At 40.8% G+C, this 19,424-nt stretch overlaps 1 protein-coding gene across 1 annotated transcript in view; it reads right to left on the reverse strand.

Moving 5' to 3' along the window:
* Positions 1-9,989, reverse strand: part of LOC306850023 (uncharacterized protein) — a 69,387-nt gene extending 59,398 nt beyond the window's left edge. The window contains exon 1 of the mRNA XM_079385437.1: positions 9,660-9,989. Coding sequence (XP_079241563.1) covers positions 9,660-9,738 — 79 coding nt within the window. The 5' untranslated portion in view covers positions 9,739-9,989. The remainder of the gene's footprint in view (positions 1-9,659) is intronic.
* Between the last annotated feature and the right edge of the window lie 9,435 nt (positions 9,990-19,424).

Below are 19,424 nucleotides of genomic sequence, written 5' to 3' on the forward strand. Positions count from 1 at the left end.
TCTTGGCTAAATTATTAGCTGTAAAATAAACTATAATTTGAGGGAACTCCCTTTAGTGTTCATCAGTCAGTATATATCCTCCCACATTGACTCGCGACCACAGGAATATTTACCAGAAAGACTCCGGCGGTCTGGAGTTTCTCTCCACAGCTTTTTAAAACATAATACCACAAACTGATATATACTTACTTATTTGCTATGAAAGACTATTGTAATTTGACATACTACTGGAGTCACATAGATATAAGTACTAAATCTGTGAAAAACAACATTTAAGACCCTTCTGAGGCTGGATATAATTGAATTACTGGTCGTGACCCCTGACCTCAAGGGGGCTGGAGCCAAACCCTGAAGACAGCAGAAGCAGTGAAGCAAGGAAAGATGGGACAATGCAGCTCAGACACGCCCAAAGGCACTCCAAAACGCTATCCCAGCTTACCACCCCTCAGCCATGGTCAATCTCTAGTTACTCACACTTTAACACTCGTTCCACATTAGACAAGCAAAAAACGCAGTTCAAATCTCACATTTCCTTTTGTGTGGTGTTGGATCCCATTTCACCTCGTTTGTCTTTCAACAAACTGTTTCATATGTACATAGTTTTCCAAGAAAGCGTAGGATGGTGGTTATATGTAATCAACTAAGATTTCCCCAATGGACTAGCACTGAACTCCTCTACAAAAATTTTGAGAGCTCGGAGCATAAACGTGATTGAGATTTTAGTCCTGGTCTGTTTCATGTTATCGCTAATGTTTGGAAGTCATTCAGAATGGTGGCTGGGTGCTGTTAGAAAAACCTGGACCTGCCCCACCACAGCAGTGAACTCTTTCCCCCTAGGAGTCACACACCACTAAATCCACAGTTTGGATGGAATGAGATTGTTTAATACCATCCCCATCTCGCGCAACATGCAACCAGATTCCCAGCTAAAAAATAAAGAAACAACAGCTTCTCAGCTGCAGAATCGCCCATTTCTCTAGTGTGTTGACAGCTTGATGGCAGTGGGAGCAGTATGTGGGCTTGGAGGCGGCACTGAGGAGCACTGTGGGATACTGTATCTAGCGTACTAAGAGTCTGGGAACTGCTGAGTGGACGGCACTATTGTGCCAGGGAGCTGAGCATCATTACACATCAGTCTCACATTCCTCTCCTTGTAAAGTTTCTTTTGTGATATTTGCTCACTGTGAGACATCCAGCAAGGCCCACTGTAAGTGGGTCCACAAAAGGAAACACCTGCATCTCTCGGTCTCTCACTAAACACTGCTGTCCCCCACCCCAATATAGAAATTAAACGCACAAACCCTCTCAGTCTAAGACAAACCAGACAGAGCTTTACATTATGCAGCTACTGAGCTGCTATAATGTACGGCGACTGTAAGGGAAGGTGATATTTATTATTGTTTAGCAAATTTTCATAGGCAAAATCCAATCTGAAATTCCTTGTAAGGGCAAAAAGTTTCCAAACACATAATTTGCAGTAGAAAAAAATTATTCGAAGTGGTTTGAAAGTGAAGTTGTAGTACTCTCGTGAATGATGGAGGAAACTGACAGGAAGAGTACAAATTCTTGAATAAAGTCATTATTTTTGTTTTTTTGCACACAAAAAGTATTCTTGTAACTTCATAAAATTACGGTTGAACCACTGATGTCACATGGACTGTTTTAACGATGTCCTTACTACATTTCTGGGCCTTGAACGTGGTAGTTACGATGTTGTCTATGCAGGGTCAGAAAGCGCTTGGATTTTATAAAAAATATCTTAATTTGTGTTCCGAAGATAAACTAAGGTCTTTGGGTTTGGAACAACGTGAGGGTGAGTAATTAATGACAGAATTTTAATTTTTGGTTGAAGATCCCTTTAAGTCATCCATAGGTTGATTTTCAGTATGAACTTTGGTTGTGTGGTGTTTTCAATATTGCTTTTTGTTTGAGTGGCTCAACGTTGACCAATTGTATAATTTCAGGTCAGGGCAATATGTTTTATCGAACGTTAAACATGTAAGACAGGAGTCTGGAGTGTTTGGGAATTTTTGCAACTCCCCTTAGTGTCACTAGTTCTGTAGAAATCTTTGATTATCTACTTGATTTATGTTTGCTTCGATTGCAATCTTTGCTCATCTATTGGAAATGTGAAAAATGTCAGAATCAGATCAAACAGGGTACAACTACTGAACTACTAAGAGAGGAAATGTTTTTGTCTTTGTCCAAAGAAACAATTGCAGGTTACTTTACTCTAGCTTTACTCTTACATCTAACTAGTTCCAACACACTTTCCAGGAAGTTTCTAGTGAGTCTGAAGACCTTGATTAGCTGATTCAGATGTGTTTATTTAAGGTTGGATCTGAACCTTGCAGGACAGTGGCCCCCCAGGAACAGGTTTGGACAAAGAGAATTAACTGGGCCAGGCTGTAAACACTAATTTTACCATTGTTTATATTTTTTTCTGATTTGAAATATGTCATTCAAGAATTACCTTGACCAACATTGTGTTCCCCCATTCAAACAGACAGGAGCTGCACTTGAATGACTAGAAATAGTTTCCCGGGTAGTTACAAATATGGCCACAGAACTCACTTGGGGACTTTGGTGGAAAGTTGTTTACATGGGTATCATAATGTAAATGAGGACCTCACTCCTCTTGCAGGATCAGGCCTTTAATGCAAAATATAGTATATAGCCACACAGAAATGAGGATGGAGCTCTGCTTCTGTGAGCCAGATGTTTGTATTGTTTCTGGATGGAGGACACATTTTGCACAGCAGCACTGATGGCCCAAGTTCCTCAGCAGCAGGGAGGCATATCTGTTTAGAGAAAGAAAGGGCTCTTTTGAGTAGAATCGCCCATCCTCATTGGCGTCTTAGTCTTTTAATATTCTCATCCATACTGTTTCATGTATTTGTTTGTTCAGTGGGATCAAAAAGAACATGCATGGCTGCTCTACTGCAGGAATTCCCAAACAGGGCGTGTGAAAGGTGAGGATCGGGGGCAGCAGAGTGGGAGGCAGGGACCAGGCACATATGATAACCATAAAGAGAAGATGCAACATTAGAAATAGTCATCCCACAGTCTTAGAACTCAAGGCCTTTGAAGAAGATGGGACAGACAGACTGGATATAAATATGAGGAAGAGGAACAGAAGAATCCCAAACAGAAAAAAATGCCTTTGTTCTCCATGTCAGACATGACAACACATTGTGGATACAAAGACCTGCAGTTAAACACATGAAACTAATGCCAGACTTTTTCGGAGTGATCATGCAAATACCCGACAGCTGACTCAACAAACCACATCCTGCTCCGTCATATCAGAATCCACTGCTGCACCAGACAGGAGTGATACCACTGCGACTGCATCTCTGCAGATGCCCTTCAAACTGAAATAAAGTCTGACTTCTCTGACCTCATCAACATATATAAGGAATTCATTGCAATTATAAAATCTACTGATCTACTTTACCTGTGTCGTTAATGGCATCAGCACTCAAGCTACATGAACTGCACAAGTTATGAAACTTGATGATCTTGTTTTCCAGCATCTTAAGCTTCAGTGAAAGCAAGAACATCTGACTGCCTGAGAAAGGAGTCTTATGATCTAATGTCACTTTGCTTAATGATATAAAATTAATAAATATATCTTACATCATAATATTTCTTTGATTTTGATTCAATTTTGAAAATGCTAAAACATAATTTGGAGGTTTACAGGCTGTAAACAGCAGATGCACTGTCATTTATCATTGGGATTCTGTTACAGGTTTTATTCATATTTTGAACCAGAATTTGTTTATATTTTTTCATTTTAGCTTTTTTTTTAAGTTAGATATTTTATATAACTTAACATTTTATTATTAAAAAAAAAAACATTAAATTTTAGTTTCAGTTTATTATAATAACCTTGCACTTATAATAACCCCAATGCTCAGAAAAAAAGCAGTGATTATATGCTCTCTATATATAACCACTATAAACATGCCACTCACCTTTTCACACTAAACATAATAGCAGCATGAGTAATGAATAAGTTTACTACTTATCATGCTTGTCACACACAGAAAAGTCCAACATCATTTTTGTGTAATAAATTAATTGTGTAGGGTACGCTAATACTGCTGACATCAAAACAAGTTTTCAATTGAAACTGCTCACATCTATGGAGTCTGCTCTGGGTTATGGTGTTGACATATATTATATACTACATTTGTACAATAGCAGATTTGGCTAACTGACCAAGAGGAATTTTAATCTACTGGAGTAGGTCAGTAAGCACTCATTCACCTACGTCTCAAGCCAACGTTAAACTGTTTCACAGCAAACCGACATGGGTCACGAGCAAACTCAAACATGACATGACTGTCTATTGGAGAATTTCCTTCCTTAACAATTCCAACTATGGGAGTCAGGTAACTACACCTGATCAATGAGTTTAACCTAATAGAGCATACTAAAGACAAAAGAGTTGTGAAAGCAATTAAAATGGGTATAATAAAAAAATAGAGGACCATGGGAAGTGTTATGAATTGTAACACCATCAGTTTACGCTATTTGAGGAGGTGAAATCACTGTCACACATGACCACCACCCTCCTGAGGTGACAACTAATGAAGAATTACATTGTTCAAGGTAATGGATGTTAAATGAGAGAACTATTTCACGAGTTCGCACTAACATATAATATGATTGAGCAATTAGTAAGCATATTTGGCGTGCTGTCAGGAGGGAAGGCTCCGAGCTCGGGATAGAGCCCGAACCCAGAGAACTCCCCCCTCATCCCAAGAATGGGATGAAATTAGATTGGCGTGCGGAGTTGGGGTGGAGGCGGGATGCTGGAAAACTGTCATAGAACAGAGGTGAGTTGGCTGTATGTATAATATATATATATATATATATATATCTGATGTGCTTGTTAAGGTGATTAGCTGACGAGCTGCACCTGGGCCAGACTGATTATCTGATCGTGCTCCTCCCGAACCTTGTTAATAAAACATCATTTCACGAGTTCCCAGTAACATATAATATGATTGAGCATATTTGGCGTGCTGTCAGGAGGGAGGGCTCCGAGCTTGGGATAGAGCCCGAACCCAGAGAACTCCCCAAAAGAAGCTAATGGCATGGCTCCCCAAAAATACGCTTGTCATGAAGAAAAATGGGTTGTGTGATGAGGCGAAATGAGGAGCATGATGGAAGGCCAGGTGAGGGACTCTCGCTGCGTCCGAAGGGAGCTGCGGCTCTGCTGCACCGGAAGGGAGAGTTCCTCTTGCAGCTGAATACTTGGCGTAGTTTGAAACGTCAGATGCAGGGCTGAGGCAGTATCGAATGAGCAGGGCACTGCTACGGCAGTATCAAAAATGAGGCGGGCACTGCGGTGGCAGTATCAAATTAGCAGGGCACTGTGGTGGCGGTATTATGTGTCATTTAACTGATCAGGGTAAGATGGGCTTTCTTTATGTGGAGATGATTGGTCCTGATGCAGCTCTTGAAGGCGTCCGATGACCATCGACCGAGATCTTTGATCTGCTGCTGTGAGAGGCCTTTTTTAGCTGCTGTGGTTGCTGCCCCGATTCGGAAGGAGTGGCTAGAAAATCTTTCTACGGGTATGCCTGATTGGACGAGGGTGAGTTTTAGATGTTTTTGAAACCAAAAACGTGTGACGGGTGGTTACGGTCATCGACGAAAAGAGGGTTTGAGAGGGGATGTGGACTGGGAGCTTCTGTATTGGAGGTAAGAAAAGAGGGCCTGGTACAGTTGGATTGGTGATGGGAGGTTGAAGATGTAAATGAAATGACCTCTTTTTTCCTGATCTGATTTGCTTTGTTTGATAAAATAGGAGATGGTTTCGCTGTCAAGCACGGAGCATCTCATTTAGCTGAAAAAAAGCCAGAATGAACATAGCGTCAAGTGTACGAGCAGTATGAAGTGAGTGGTACGCTGTGCGGAGAATATGGAAGCATTTACAAAGAATGTCTAAGGTTAAGGGTTGTCTAGTGTCTGGGATTGGAGGATGAGAGCGCTGAATGCCTTTGATTAAAAGAGATGTTTGAGAATTATTTATTTCGGGAGAGGGAGCGCCATGCATTAAATTGAAAAAATTGGATGCCGCTTAAATAACCTTTGATGGACCGGGCTTAGAGATTCTTACGGGTGCTGAGATGGGAGACGAAAGATGTGATCGAGAGGAGGGAGAAATCGGGGAATGGCAGGTTGTACGATAGGTGAAAAGCTTTGAAGCATCTCCAAGCAGTTAGGTAAGATTGGATGGTTCTGGGAGAAACTGCTTGGAGGATCAAATCGAGTGACGCGTTGAGAAGGGGATTTAAAGGATGATTTATGGGAAGATGAGTTGCGAATAGTGAGGAACTGGGGTGGGAGATGAGTCCGCCTCCGGAGCCAGCAATCTGAATCTCTGAAACATGAAACGAGAAAGAGAGTCAGCAATTAGATTTTTTGATCCAGGAATATGTTTGGCAGTTATGATGAACTGATCGCAAGCTGAAATCCAAATTAGACGCCTGAGGAGTGGCATTAGGGAGGGGGAATGAGAACGTCCTTTATTTATGCAGTGGACAGCTGCTTCGTGGTCGCAGTGAACTAAAATGCTGCGTGCTGACCAATCTTTCCCCCACAGGAAAGCAGCAACAACCAAAGGATAAAGCTCGAACAGTGCTGAGGACTGAGGAGCGTCTAGCAACAGAGGAGGCCAAGGAGACGCGAACCAATGACCTTGATAGAACCCCCCAAAACCGATGGAGGGGGCCGCATCAGTGAACAGTTGGATGTCATTGGGGGAAGATATGAGATCATTGTAGAAAAAAAGATAGGCCGTTCCATTGTTTCAGGAATGTTACCCATAAGTTAAGTTCGTGGCGACATGCGTAAGTTAAGGTAATTTGGTCTTCTAGAGCCTGCACCGACGATGCGAGTGTTAGGAGATGCGAGATGAAGGGGCGGCCTTGGGGAATTATGCGCATTGCGAAATTGAGGTGACCGAGCAGAGAAAGAAGCTTGCATTTGGAACAATTTCGGATGTTTGTCAAGATGTTTTTGGCTGGAATGGCATCGGGAGGTGAGATGATTAGGAAATCATCGAGCAAGTGAATGATGTGATTAATGGAGTAATTGTTAGAGAGAATCCAGCAAATGGCTTCTGATAACGTATCGAAAATTTTGGGGCTGCTTTTGCATCCAAATGTTAGGCGTACGGAGAAGTATAATTTCCTTGCCAGCGAATTCCAAATAGATGCCAAAAGTCTGGGTGGATAGGCATCACCTTAAAAGCAGAAGTGATGTCTACTTTGGCCAGCCATGCACCACAACCTACGTGTCTTATGATGATCGCTTGATCTATGTCATGGTAGTGCAATGAATATCCCTCAAGGTGAATGAGGCTGTTTATGCTGGGAAATAGGAAAGTGTGTGGAGCTGATAGATCGATGATCAAGTGTTTTTTCCCCGAAAATGTTCTGGTGGCAACGCCGATGGGGCTGATACGAAAAAATTCGAAAGGGGGTGCATCGAAAGGGCCGATCATGAAACCGGGTTCAATTTCTTTTTTGATCAGATTAGTCACTACATCTGGTTCTGCAAGTGCAGATTGGAGACTGTCGCAAATTGTGTTATAGAGATGGCATGTAACGCCGGGGTTGAAACCCTCTTTGAGACCTGAAAGTAGAAAATTTGTGAAGTTAGTGTCTGGGTGGTGGGATAATTCTGTGGAAAGCTGAGAAATATTGACTGGAGTCGATAAGTAGTTTTTAGATTTTTTATTGACAGCTTTGTAGACTGGGCATACTAGACGGGCATGACCTCCGCCGCAATAATAGTGACTGAAGGCGGAGGCAGCCTCGCGCTTGCACTAGCCCCTGAAGCTTGATGTAGGGGATGAGAAGAAGTTGAAAAAAGAGGGAGGAGGCCAGTTAGTTTGCGTCGCTGGCTGGTGTAGTCCTGAGCCGGCATCTACTGTGGGGGCTGCAGGCCACTGAGAGAAAAAGGGAGCAGAGGTTGAAGAAGAGAAGTGGTAGGGTAGCTGGGCATCCTCACGCTAGCGTCTGCTGCTGGAGCTATATAAGAAGCAGGAAAGGAAGAAAAGGGCTGATGGGGTAGGTTAACATGCGATGCAGCAGGCAGCGCGGTGCCTGAAGGGGCTGCGGCATCTGGTTGAGCCAGGGAGTGAGGCGGAACAGGATCTGGAAGGGCTTGCTGATGGCCTGCTGTTTCTCTTTGACCGTGGGGAGCTGGAACTGGACCTGGAAGAGGAAGTGCCAGAAACATGAGAGGTTTTGTTCTTACGGACTCTACTTGTCTTTGAAGGGGTGTTGGTGTGTTCCAGGGAGACGTAAAGGCTGTAGAGCTCGGCTTTACTCATCCGTCGTGAAAACCGGACGCCTGAATTGGCCACAGCTTGTCTCAAACCTGCTATGGTCCATTTTGCTATGGGAGGAATGGACGGTGAAGCAGAGACGTAAGATGATGCTGAGGATGGTGCTGGTTGTCTTGATGGTGGAGGTGAACGAAGTCTTCGATGGCTCGGTGTGTGATCTGTTGATCTTGCAGACCAGTGTCCACGTGCCGAGGTGCGGGGCCCGGCGGCGTCACTTGGCCGAGAAAGAGGTGCTTTTTCTCCAGTGGCTTGCGAGGCAAGTGCCTTAGAGCCGGTGGCTTGAGAAGACAGTGTCTTTGAGCCAGTGGCTCGCGTTGGAGTGGCTAGCTTGTGGTCAGAAGGAGACGATACTACTTCGGACATGGTAGCAGACGAGTAATGCTGGAAAACTGTCATAGAACAGAGGTGAGTTGGCTGTATATATATACACCTGATGTGCTTGTTAAGGTGATTAGCTGACGAGCTGCACCTGGGCCAGACTGTTTATCTGATCGTGCTCCTCCCGAACCTTGTTAATAAAACATCATATAATTTGAATCTGCAAGTTTGTGTATTTACTTTGAAATATAACCAAAATAGTTTTTTTTTTTAAAAAGGACAAGGAGGTTTGTAACAATTACCAATGTATTTCTACTGGAAAGATTGAGCAGATACTGTATATAGACATACATTTCACACAATGAAGAGACTGAGCAACAAACAAACTGTTCACATGAAAAGAGGGTGGGGTTAAGTAGGGTCATGATGGGGACCGCCAACATTTTTAAACATCACAAAAAAATTGATGACCAAAAACTCCCAAACTCAAAACTAAAAAAAAAACAAGTTTCATTAGCTATAAGTAAAAGACTCGAAATACTATTCGAAAGCTATAATAAACTGTAGCTTAATCTACGTTTTAATACTAAAGACAGCTAAATAAATCACGGAAAAATAAACATACAGTCTAAACTTAGGTAGAGTGATTTGGAAACTTAAAAGCGTATTAGTGGCTGTCAGTCATCCTCAAACTCAATGAACAAGTTAAGGAACATAGCCTATTCGACATTTATCTCAAGCTTCCCCCACATTAATAAAAGCTTGTTATAAAATTATGCCCGCAGATGGTAACAAAATATTTTCAGCAACTTAAACTAAAACAAAGTTTATTGACTATTGAAGCCGCATCTCTAACAACTGCATAGGAAATAAATATGTGGTTTCAAATGATGAAAAGCATATTTAAGTGAGAACAAAAAGCACTGTTAAAAAACATTGTTTTAAGTTTAAATTTAGGCTAGTTTACCTGCATGCGTCGTTGTGGTGCACAGAGAGAGAAGCAGCTGCACTATCGCGCAGACCGCAGTCTCCTTCAGCCGCCTCATGTTCAGGACGCGTTACCTCCACTCGACCAGCAGATTACGACTGAGAAACCCCAGAAGCCATAAACGTACGAGAGAGAGAGAGGCAAGTGCTGCTGCTGTCCCGGTCTGCAGTTGCACAAGATGGAGAGGTTTTTTTTCTCTGAGTATCCTCCTCTCCTCCAAGACCGCTAAGCTCTGTCCCTCTCATTCAGTTTCTGCCTCCTCTCACTCCTTTCCAAACTTTCTCCCCCGTCCCCTCCTCTCCCTCCAATGATGCGTTTATCTCCAGCCTCCGGTGCTAAATGGTGCCTCCAGAGGACACGTGTCAGAAATTGCAAATTGGATGTATTGTGAAGTTGCTGTAATGTAGGCCTATATATGTGAACCTGGACCATAAAACCACCAGTCATAAGAGTCAATTTTTCGAAATTGAGATTTATACATCATCTGGAAGCTGAATAAATAATCTTTCCATTGATGTATGGTTTGTTAGGGCATGACTATATGTGGCTGAGATACAACTATTTGAATGTCTGAGGGTGCAAACAAATCTAAATATTGAAAATCGCTTTAAAATTGTCCAAATTAAGTTCTTAGCAATGCATATTACTAATCAAAAATTAAGTTTTGATCTAATTACGGTAGGAAAATTGCAAAATATCCTAATGATTTTTGGCATAAGAGAAAAATCTATCATTTTGACCCATACAATATTTTGGCTATTACTACAAATATACCTGTGCTACTTATGACTGGTTTTGTGGTCCAGGGTCACATATAGCCTGTAAAATGCATTGAGAGCACATTATAAACTAGCCTAAGGTGATTTACTGGTCTAAGGCTGATCTTAGGACTAGTTATGGGCACTTTTTTAGGTAGTCAGAATTAGAGACCTTCTTTAAACCAGCCTAAACAAGCTAAGAGATCAATACGTAGGCCTTCTCAAAATATATTGGTGGCCTCTAGTATTTTCACCAGGTAAGAAAATGGTTTTAAGTCAGTTATTTCTATCTTTTGCTGTAGTGTTTCAGTAGGAAATATCCGTTTACATTTACAAACATTCAGTTTGCCATTAATTGTAATAATCCAGTGCGATTTTTGTCTGACAACCTCCAGTGCTCCACACAGAGCATCTCTGTGTGGAGCACTGGCTGTTGTCAGACTCCTTGTGCAAACAAAAATCTCACTGGATTACTATATTTTACTACTACGTATTTTATTTACTTCATGTTTCCTCAAAATTCAACCAAATGAATGATTTAATGACACATCGGAGATCAAGCCTTGAAATTCATAGTAATAAAAGAATGAGAAATTGAACACCTTTGGTCAGTTAATGAAGCGTAGTGGGAAGAGTGGGAAGGTTATCTGCTCATCTCTCTTCTCTCAGACCAACAATGCACCCCCAGCAACTCCTGCAACAAGATTATGACTCCATGATCACTCACAAGGTGGACTGTGGCCCGGGCCCCTCCAAATGACACTAGTATTTATCCTAACACATCACTGGAATACATAGTGTTTGATTATCTGTCCATTATTCACTCTTCTGTTTAACATATCAAAATTCCACATGGCAGATCATGATTAGCATGACATTGTGCTTTGCATATAAAAAAGGGAAAGCCCACCAGGGCCTATACTTTCTTTGACACAGTATATCCTTTTTATATTGCCTGTAAAGTTTGCATGGCCGTTGAAGCACTTTGGCCAAAAATTCTGCTGCGGCTTTGGTTTGAACTCGCAGACTGACAAGCCTTTACGAGATAGATTCCTCTAATTGACAATAATTAATGGAGCCGACATCACCATAACCCAGGCCATGACCGACCTTTGTGGATGAGCCAGTGCTCATAAAGTTTGAAGAGAAATAGAAGAAAGTAGGAAAAGTGATCCGCTTGATCCTCCTTGGGGGGAAAACACAGAAAACAAGACTGGGGGAAGCGTGGGACACACTATGAAACTCTCTTTTCTTCATTCTTTCTCAGTTGTATCCTGCAGCGTGACCGTGTACATATTTGTCATTTCACAGGAAATGCGTGTTACTCTCAGGTCGCTCTGAATGTGTATCTCTCTGATTAATACATGTTTTTCATGTTAAATATTATAAACGGCCATCAGCAATGTGTGCCTTCTGGGGAACCTAACAAAATTAAAACCTCCATGCAATACAAAGAGATTAATGGCTAGTGGAAAAGAGCCTTTCTCAGATTCATAAAAACAATCTAGTCACAGTGATAATCCGCCCTGTGGATGTGAAGGTAAACATGGGACAGATTTGGGAAGTGCACAAAGGGAACAAAAGACAGCTTATATTTTTACAGATCTCATCTTATCCTTTGCGTAAACTCTGTACTCTCACACACACTTTCACCTCAATTTAGTGTTACTCAAACTCTCATAAATTAGACCTGCATTCCTTGTGGTTTTAGCAGATAGTTACTAAGAATGAAGTTGCACAATTAAGTAGAAAGTGAGAAATTCCAAATTCTAGCAGTGAGTTTCAGTCAGACCGATTCAGACATTGGACAGTCGGATGGATACTCTCAAGAGTATCCAGCCCCACTCCATCCCTTATGCTCTTTATATACCGAAGCCTCATGCCCATCAAAACTGACGCACATGGCCCCTTTTTTGCACCATGTGGATTTTTTAAACATTCTAAAGTTCAACAGATTGCTTTATATCTCAAACTGTATCAAAATATCAAAAATGTATTAAACTATAATACATTTTCAAAACATTACATTCAGTTCCCACTGAATTCTTTCTGTAATATACCTTTTGAAAGCGTTATAAAGTGTACTTCTTTTTTATATAAGGCTTTTTTATAAAGTATTTTTTATATAACCATTTTTCTTTCATTTTGGCTTCAGACAACTCAGTGAACAAGCTTCACATCACTCGTTTTCATATGGCCAAAAGCAGTCTCTGAATTTGACAAAGACCTCAGCTCCAACAATTGAGATTCACTTTATATACTCAATCCCTATACTCACTGTCCAAGCAAACATCTTAAAAAAGTTTCTAATTTCTAAGGAACACGTATATGCAACAATGACTTGGAAATTGCTGTTTATATAAATGCATTACTCAGATTTGAGTAATTGTCTGGAAGCTGAAAGTCATCAAAACCAGTGTCTCTTCAAGGCATATGTTAGGGATTAAAGATTGTGAAAAGACCTTGCTGAGAGTAAGTGTCAATCAACATATAATTCATGCACTAAAGGCCTATAAGCACTCTAATTTAAAAAATAGAGAGCTTTGCATTTATATTGTGTTTATAGGCTTCATGTTGCATTTGGCACTTTCTCTGTTTGCATAAATCATTGAAATGCGACTGCCTCTGTTGTCTACCCGGGTTCATGGAACATATGGCACACCACGCAGTTACATTAAAGCACATCTGTGACACAAATTAGTCTCATGTAGCAGTTCAGAAACTTATAGCAGATATAAGAGCTGGCAGGGAATGAAACCATTTGAGATTTCCTTGAAGAAGAACAACAGACCAGCCACCCATATAGTGTGATAAAGAATCTCAAAGGCCTCCATGTTGACTGCACTGCTCTGTCTTTCTACGTCTTAAGGTCATATCAGAGACATATGTGGCACTTGAGTAAAGTGTTTTTATGTATCTGCTGCATCTACACTCATGTCTTCCTGCAGAGTCTCCATGAGTTAGTGATGGTAAAGTTTGGAGACTTTCATTTCAGGAAACCTCAGATAAGAGAAGAACTTGTGGAATGATGCAGGTGAGATACTGCGGCCATGACAATATAGAGACTAATATAATCATTAATCACAGAAAGAGAAAGCGAGGGAGATTCGAACATCTTGGAATAACAACTGTTTTCTTTTATGCTTCACAAAGGTGGAACGTGCTGGGACAGGTCAGCAATCTGTCCAAAAGGGGAAAATATGCATCTGATGTTTCAAAGTAATAAAGCGAGTCTCCACTGCTGCCAAAACATAATGTGAGGTATTTCGAAGAGAAAAAATGTCTTTTCACCCGTTGAGAACTCAATCATGTTATATAATTCACTGCACTAAACGGTAATACATGTTTGTAATGTCATACAATGTATTGGCAAATTTCATTACGTAAATTATAAATCCAAACAAATATGGCAACCATAAAGATTTTGGTAATAAATGAAGGAAGAAAATAGTCAAAAAATAAAGACATATCATATAGTGTGTTTAATTGTATTAAATGTACACTTGTAGTGTACTTCAAATCCTAAACGTATATATTGCATTCATTTCACATTTAAGTATATTCAGTGATAAGTACTTATTATCAGTACAGTATTATCAATAAGTACTTATTACTATGAAATAACATACTTTAACAGTGTGCTTCTTTTTCACAGGAGAAAACACAGTACATGCAGAGAATTTATGGTTCTGAAAAAATAACACTCTCTCATATCCCATATCTCATATTGATTTCTCATCCAATCACATAAGTGCTGAATTGACAAGCATGTCCAGTGTCCTTGAGGGCAGAGCTGTAAAAGGTACTGTAGTGAGCTGTAGATGCCTGACAGGCATTCTGTGAACTCCTACTGTTGCATCTATTTTTATATGCATGATGTTAGGAAAGATCAATGAGATCGAGCCAGTTAAGAGAAATGCTCCTGGATACAGTATATCTACAATCAGCTCCATATGACCAATGATTTACTGACTGGGACTAATATATGATCCACATCAGATTCCCTCTGGCACTGCAGACTCTGTATTTCTCACTGCCTGCTTGTCTAACTGCCTCATGCATGATCCTATCAGATTAAATCACAAATAAAACACCTTATTTGTGTCATAGTATATTTCACAGCTGCCTGGAATACTTGATTCTGACTGGTCAGTCAAAACATTCTGCAGTCAAATATTGCAATACGTATTGGAAATTTTGTTTGCAAAATACATTTAAATAAATAGATTTTTCATCCTTTGTTTTGGTTAGCAGCATCAGCTAATTCTACAATACACATCAGCTTACTGTACTTTTGTCATGAGTCTGTTCTGTTTCTTGCCATGTTTTCCGTTGACCCAGTTTCCCCGATTGGTTAATTAGCTCCTCACCTGTTTCTGTTCTCCCTTAATTATGACCTGCCTTTATAAGCCTGTGTTCTCCTCTGCTCCCTTGTCTGCTATTATTTGATGTTACTGGATGAAAGCTCTTATTATTAAATACCTCTTATTCTTTGGATATCCCGTTGCCCGTGTGTTTGTTCCGCCTGTCTGGAAGCACGTACCGTAACAGAATAGCAGACCGAAACAGTTTTTGCGGCGTTATTCTTTTTGTTTACTTTTTTTTTTCTCCCTCTCTCCCGGAATGGACCCTGCCATGCTACTCCTGTGCCTGGAGCAGAAGGACCGTTCGCTGGTGGAACACACCAAGGACTTCATCAACCTGGCGTGCCTTACCCACTTCGAAGACCGCTCGCTCTGTGTTTTCTACATTGCCAACCTGAGCGAGCAGTGTAAGGCACGCCTGCCAGCGAACGGTCCCAAGGAGAATTTCGCCGCTTGCGTGGAGTGGGTGCTGGAGAATAATGATCTGTTTATCTTCGGTGACCCTGCTGAGGTCAGCTCCAGCTATTTTGAGGAACTGTTGGACCTCTTCGAAGAAACTCTTATTGACTGGTTTGGGGAGGCATTACCCCACTCTGAATCCCCTGTGTCTCCGCTGGTTCCGTCCAGCCCTGAATCTCCTGCGTCGCCGCTGGTTCCGTCCAGCCCTGAATCTCCTGTGTCTCCGCTGGTTCCGTCCAGTTCAAGTCCTTCCGTGTTCCCTCCCAGCCTCTCTCTCCCGCCTCCTCGGTACCAGTCAGCCAGTCCTTCAGTCCTCCCTCAGCTGCATCAGGAAGGCCCCTCAGCTCATCCTCAGCACGCCATGTCCGGTGGATCGGTTGAGCTTCGGGTCTCCCTGCAATCTGCCACCTCGGGGTTGGAGGATCCCCAGTCCTCGCCTCCAGCCTGCGAGACCCGGACTCCAGCTCGGCCCTCCGATCCATCGGCTCCACCTTGGATCATGGCTCCCTCATCTCCACCGTGGCCCCTCACTCCACCAGCTCCACCGGGCTCCCTCGTCCCTCCGGCTCCGCCTTGGTCAGTCGTCCCCCTGCCTACTCCATGGAACTCCACTCCTCCAGCTCCGTTTCGTCCCTCCATTCCTCTGGCTCCGTCGGGTTCCTCCCTCCCTCTGGGTCCACCGTTGTCCTCTGTCACTCCGGCTCCACCGTGTCACTCGGGATCCCCGCCTCCGCCTCACTCGCCTGAGCCGCCGGCTCCGCCGTGGCCTTCCGGCCCATCCGTGTCACCCTGGCTCTGCGGCTGCTCTGCTCCATCCTGGGCTCCTTCTCCACCGGCGTCATCTCCGGCAGTCGGCCCCATGGTGTCGGTGGTCCCATCCCCACCATGGCTCCTCCCGCCATCGACTCCGCCGTGGGCCGCCATCCTGGCTGGCCTCTGGACTGCCATCTGGCTTCCCCTGCTCCGGGCTCCTCCCTGGCTCCTCCCACCCTCCACTCCCCCTTGGATGCATTTTTTGGACTGTTTTTGTTTTTTCCTGCTCCCTATTGCCAGGATCCCTCCTACTCCATGCCCGCCTCCTGAACCCCCACCCTCCCTCCTCTGTTGGTCGGCATTTTTCGGTGCGAGGACGCACCATTCCGGGAGGGGGCGAACTGTCATGAGTCTGTTCTGTTTCTTGCCATGTTTTCCGTTGACCCAGTTTTCCCGATTGGTTAATTAGCTCCTCACCTGTTTCTGTTCTCCCTTAATTATGACCTGCCTTTATAAGCCTGTGTTCTCCTCTGCTCCCTTGTCTGCTATTATTTGATGTTACTGGATGAAAGCTCTTATTATTAAATACCTCTTATTCTTTGGATATCCCGTTGCCCGTGTGTTTGTTCCGCCTGTCTGGAAGCACGTACCGTAACAACTTTATCCCTTAATTATTTGAATAATACACTGTAAAAAGTGATAAGTTGACTTAACTTAAAAAAAAATGAATAAACCTGTTGCCTTAAAATTATGAAGTAAATAATAATTAAAAAAAAAAAGTTAAGTGAACTTGACAATTCACTTAATTTTTTTTTTTTTAATTATTCTCCCGGTTTCACAGACAAGGCTTAAGCATAGTCCCGGTTAAAAATGTAAGTCTGAGCTGTTTCAACTGAAAGAAACTTGAACTGACTGATTTTAAAATATATCAATGCCTTTGTTTTGTCTCAAAATGCACACCAGTAATGTTTTTTCTAAGGTACATTTATAAAGATTATTTAAATGACCTAACTGAACTATGGCCTAATCCTGGTTTAGTCTAAGCCCTGTCTGTGAAACCAGGCCCTTTTTTACTTAATAATTTTAAGGCAACGGGTTTCCTACACTGTAAAAAGTGATAAGTTGACTTAACTTTAAAAAATTGAGGAAACCCATTGCCTTAAAAATTTTCAAGTAAATAATAATTTTTAAGAATATATGTTTTTAATTATCATTTACTTAAATTTTAAGGCAAGGGGTTTCCTACATTTTTTTTAATGTTAAGTCAACTTATCACTTTTTACAGTGTAGCTTATGATGATGTAATATATTTTTAAAGAACCATTAACATTCTTCCTAATTCCTGAGTAAGTTCCCACACAGATTTTCTCACGATCATTCATCAATTGTCTGAGAAGAAAAAAATGTCACAGCTATTGAGGGGTCATCTTTAGGATGTAGGGTGTGTGTGTGTGTGTGTGCAAGGAGGTGGTCTGGATTGTGCTGAGGAAACTCTACATAGGTGTAGATTTGATGAGAATACTGTAAATGACTTACAAACCTAGAAGACACCTGAAATTGCTCAATTAAGCATCTTTAATTTCAATAGTTTTATTTAGTTCAAGCAGTTCAAACTTGATACCTCTTAAAGAAGAAGAAAACATTCAATACTTAAGGAAGAGGAGGACCAGATTTCCTGTAATGAAGCACAGCTCGTTCTTAATGTGGAAAATGCCTGCTGTAAGAACACAACATATTTTTCCACCTCAGTTTGGGTCCGGATTGCTGCGGTCGTGGGAGGAGTTCTCAGTGTGCTGTTTATTTTGATGATTACCAGCGTGGCGGTGCCTGGAATCATTAGCATGCAGGATCGTTTTTTTTAATCAGCCGGTAAATCAATGAACACTTCCAGACTCGAATCCGTTGTTGTCTTCCGTCCCGTGGTTCATTTCTCCTCATCTGTCTGCCCACTTCCTACAACTTTCCATTCTCTTTCTTTCTTCTGTTCTTCTCTGTGAGCTCGCCTCCTTTTATTAAAAGGCACATATTCTTTTTCTTTCTCGTCGTTCCTTCCCTTTTCTTCCCCCTGCTTTTGTAAAGTTTGCATTCCACACCAACTCAGCAGACAGCAAATAGCAAACAAAAGAGCAGAAAACACCACTCTTGACCTGCAGCAAACATTCTTGTGAATGTGTCTCTAACTCGCCTCCAGCTACCCAGAGAGAAAGAGCCTGCAGTGGACACATAAGAACTATTTCTCACTCTAAGAACAATTTCACATCTAACTTAATTAATCGGCTAGAAAACCATCTGTGAATAGTAAACATTTCAATGCAATAGTAACCATTTCATTCAGAGTATGCAAATAGAGATAATACTAAAATCATTCAAAGTGACACTGAGAAAAACAAAATAAAACAACAACAACAACCTGGCCTTTGGATACCTTTGCAAATAAATCAGATGGAATATTTTAATTTAATTTAATTTAATTTAATTTAATTTAATTTAATTTAATTTAATTTAATTTAATTTAATTTAATTTAATTTAATTTAAAATGTAATTTTGCTTAATTTTTCTTTTTTGTTTGACTTTTATTACATTTTATTTTAATTTATTTAATTTATTTTTATTTTTGTTTTTATTTCATAAGTTGATTTACTTCTAATTTAATTTAATTTAAAATATAATTTTACTTAATTTTACTTCTATATTACATTGTGTTTTAATTTATATAAATAAAATGATTTACGTTTAATTTAATTAAAATGTCAATTTTATTGTTTTGTTTTATTTTTATATTACATTTTGTTTTAATTTATTTTATTTTAATTTATTTTATAATTTAATTTAATTTAATTTAATTTAATTTAATTTAATTTAATTTAATTTAATTTAATTTAATTTAATTTAATTTAATACTTTTATTAGGATCTTTTACAATTAAGATGGATAATTTAGATAAAAAGGTGTTTGACGAAAACACTGTGGCCAAAAGGATTCTATCTAAAGATTATGTACAATAAAGTTTTTGGGTTTTTTTTTACATCTGTCATCATCTACCCACCATTATGGTGTTCAAAACTTTTCCCCCACCAGAACAGAAGAGCAATTATCATGAAACCTTATGATTATGTCAAACATGCTCTTTTCCACACAATAAAAATAGCTGTCAAGTTCACTTGCAGTCTTTCTGGGTTTATTAATAAGAAAATTATATATTAGGTTGAGAGTTTAACCTTGGTCTCAATGCTGAATAAGTTCCATGAATAGTCACTAGACTTATATGTAGACTTATAGACTTAATGTTTTGTTGTTGTTTTTTTTCTTTAGTCATTTCTTATCTCATCTAGGCAACAAGTGAACCAAGAAAAAAAAAAGCATGATGCCCCTGTGCTGGGCTAATCTTCACAGACAGGAAACCAAAAGA

This window comes from Barbus barbus, assembly GCF_936440315.1.
Source record: "Barbus barbus genome assembly, chromosome: 3".
In the NCBI taxonomy this organism is placed as follows: Eukaryota; Metazoa; Chordata; class Actinopteri; order Cypriniformes; family Cyprinidae; genus Barbus; species Barbus barbus.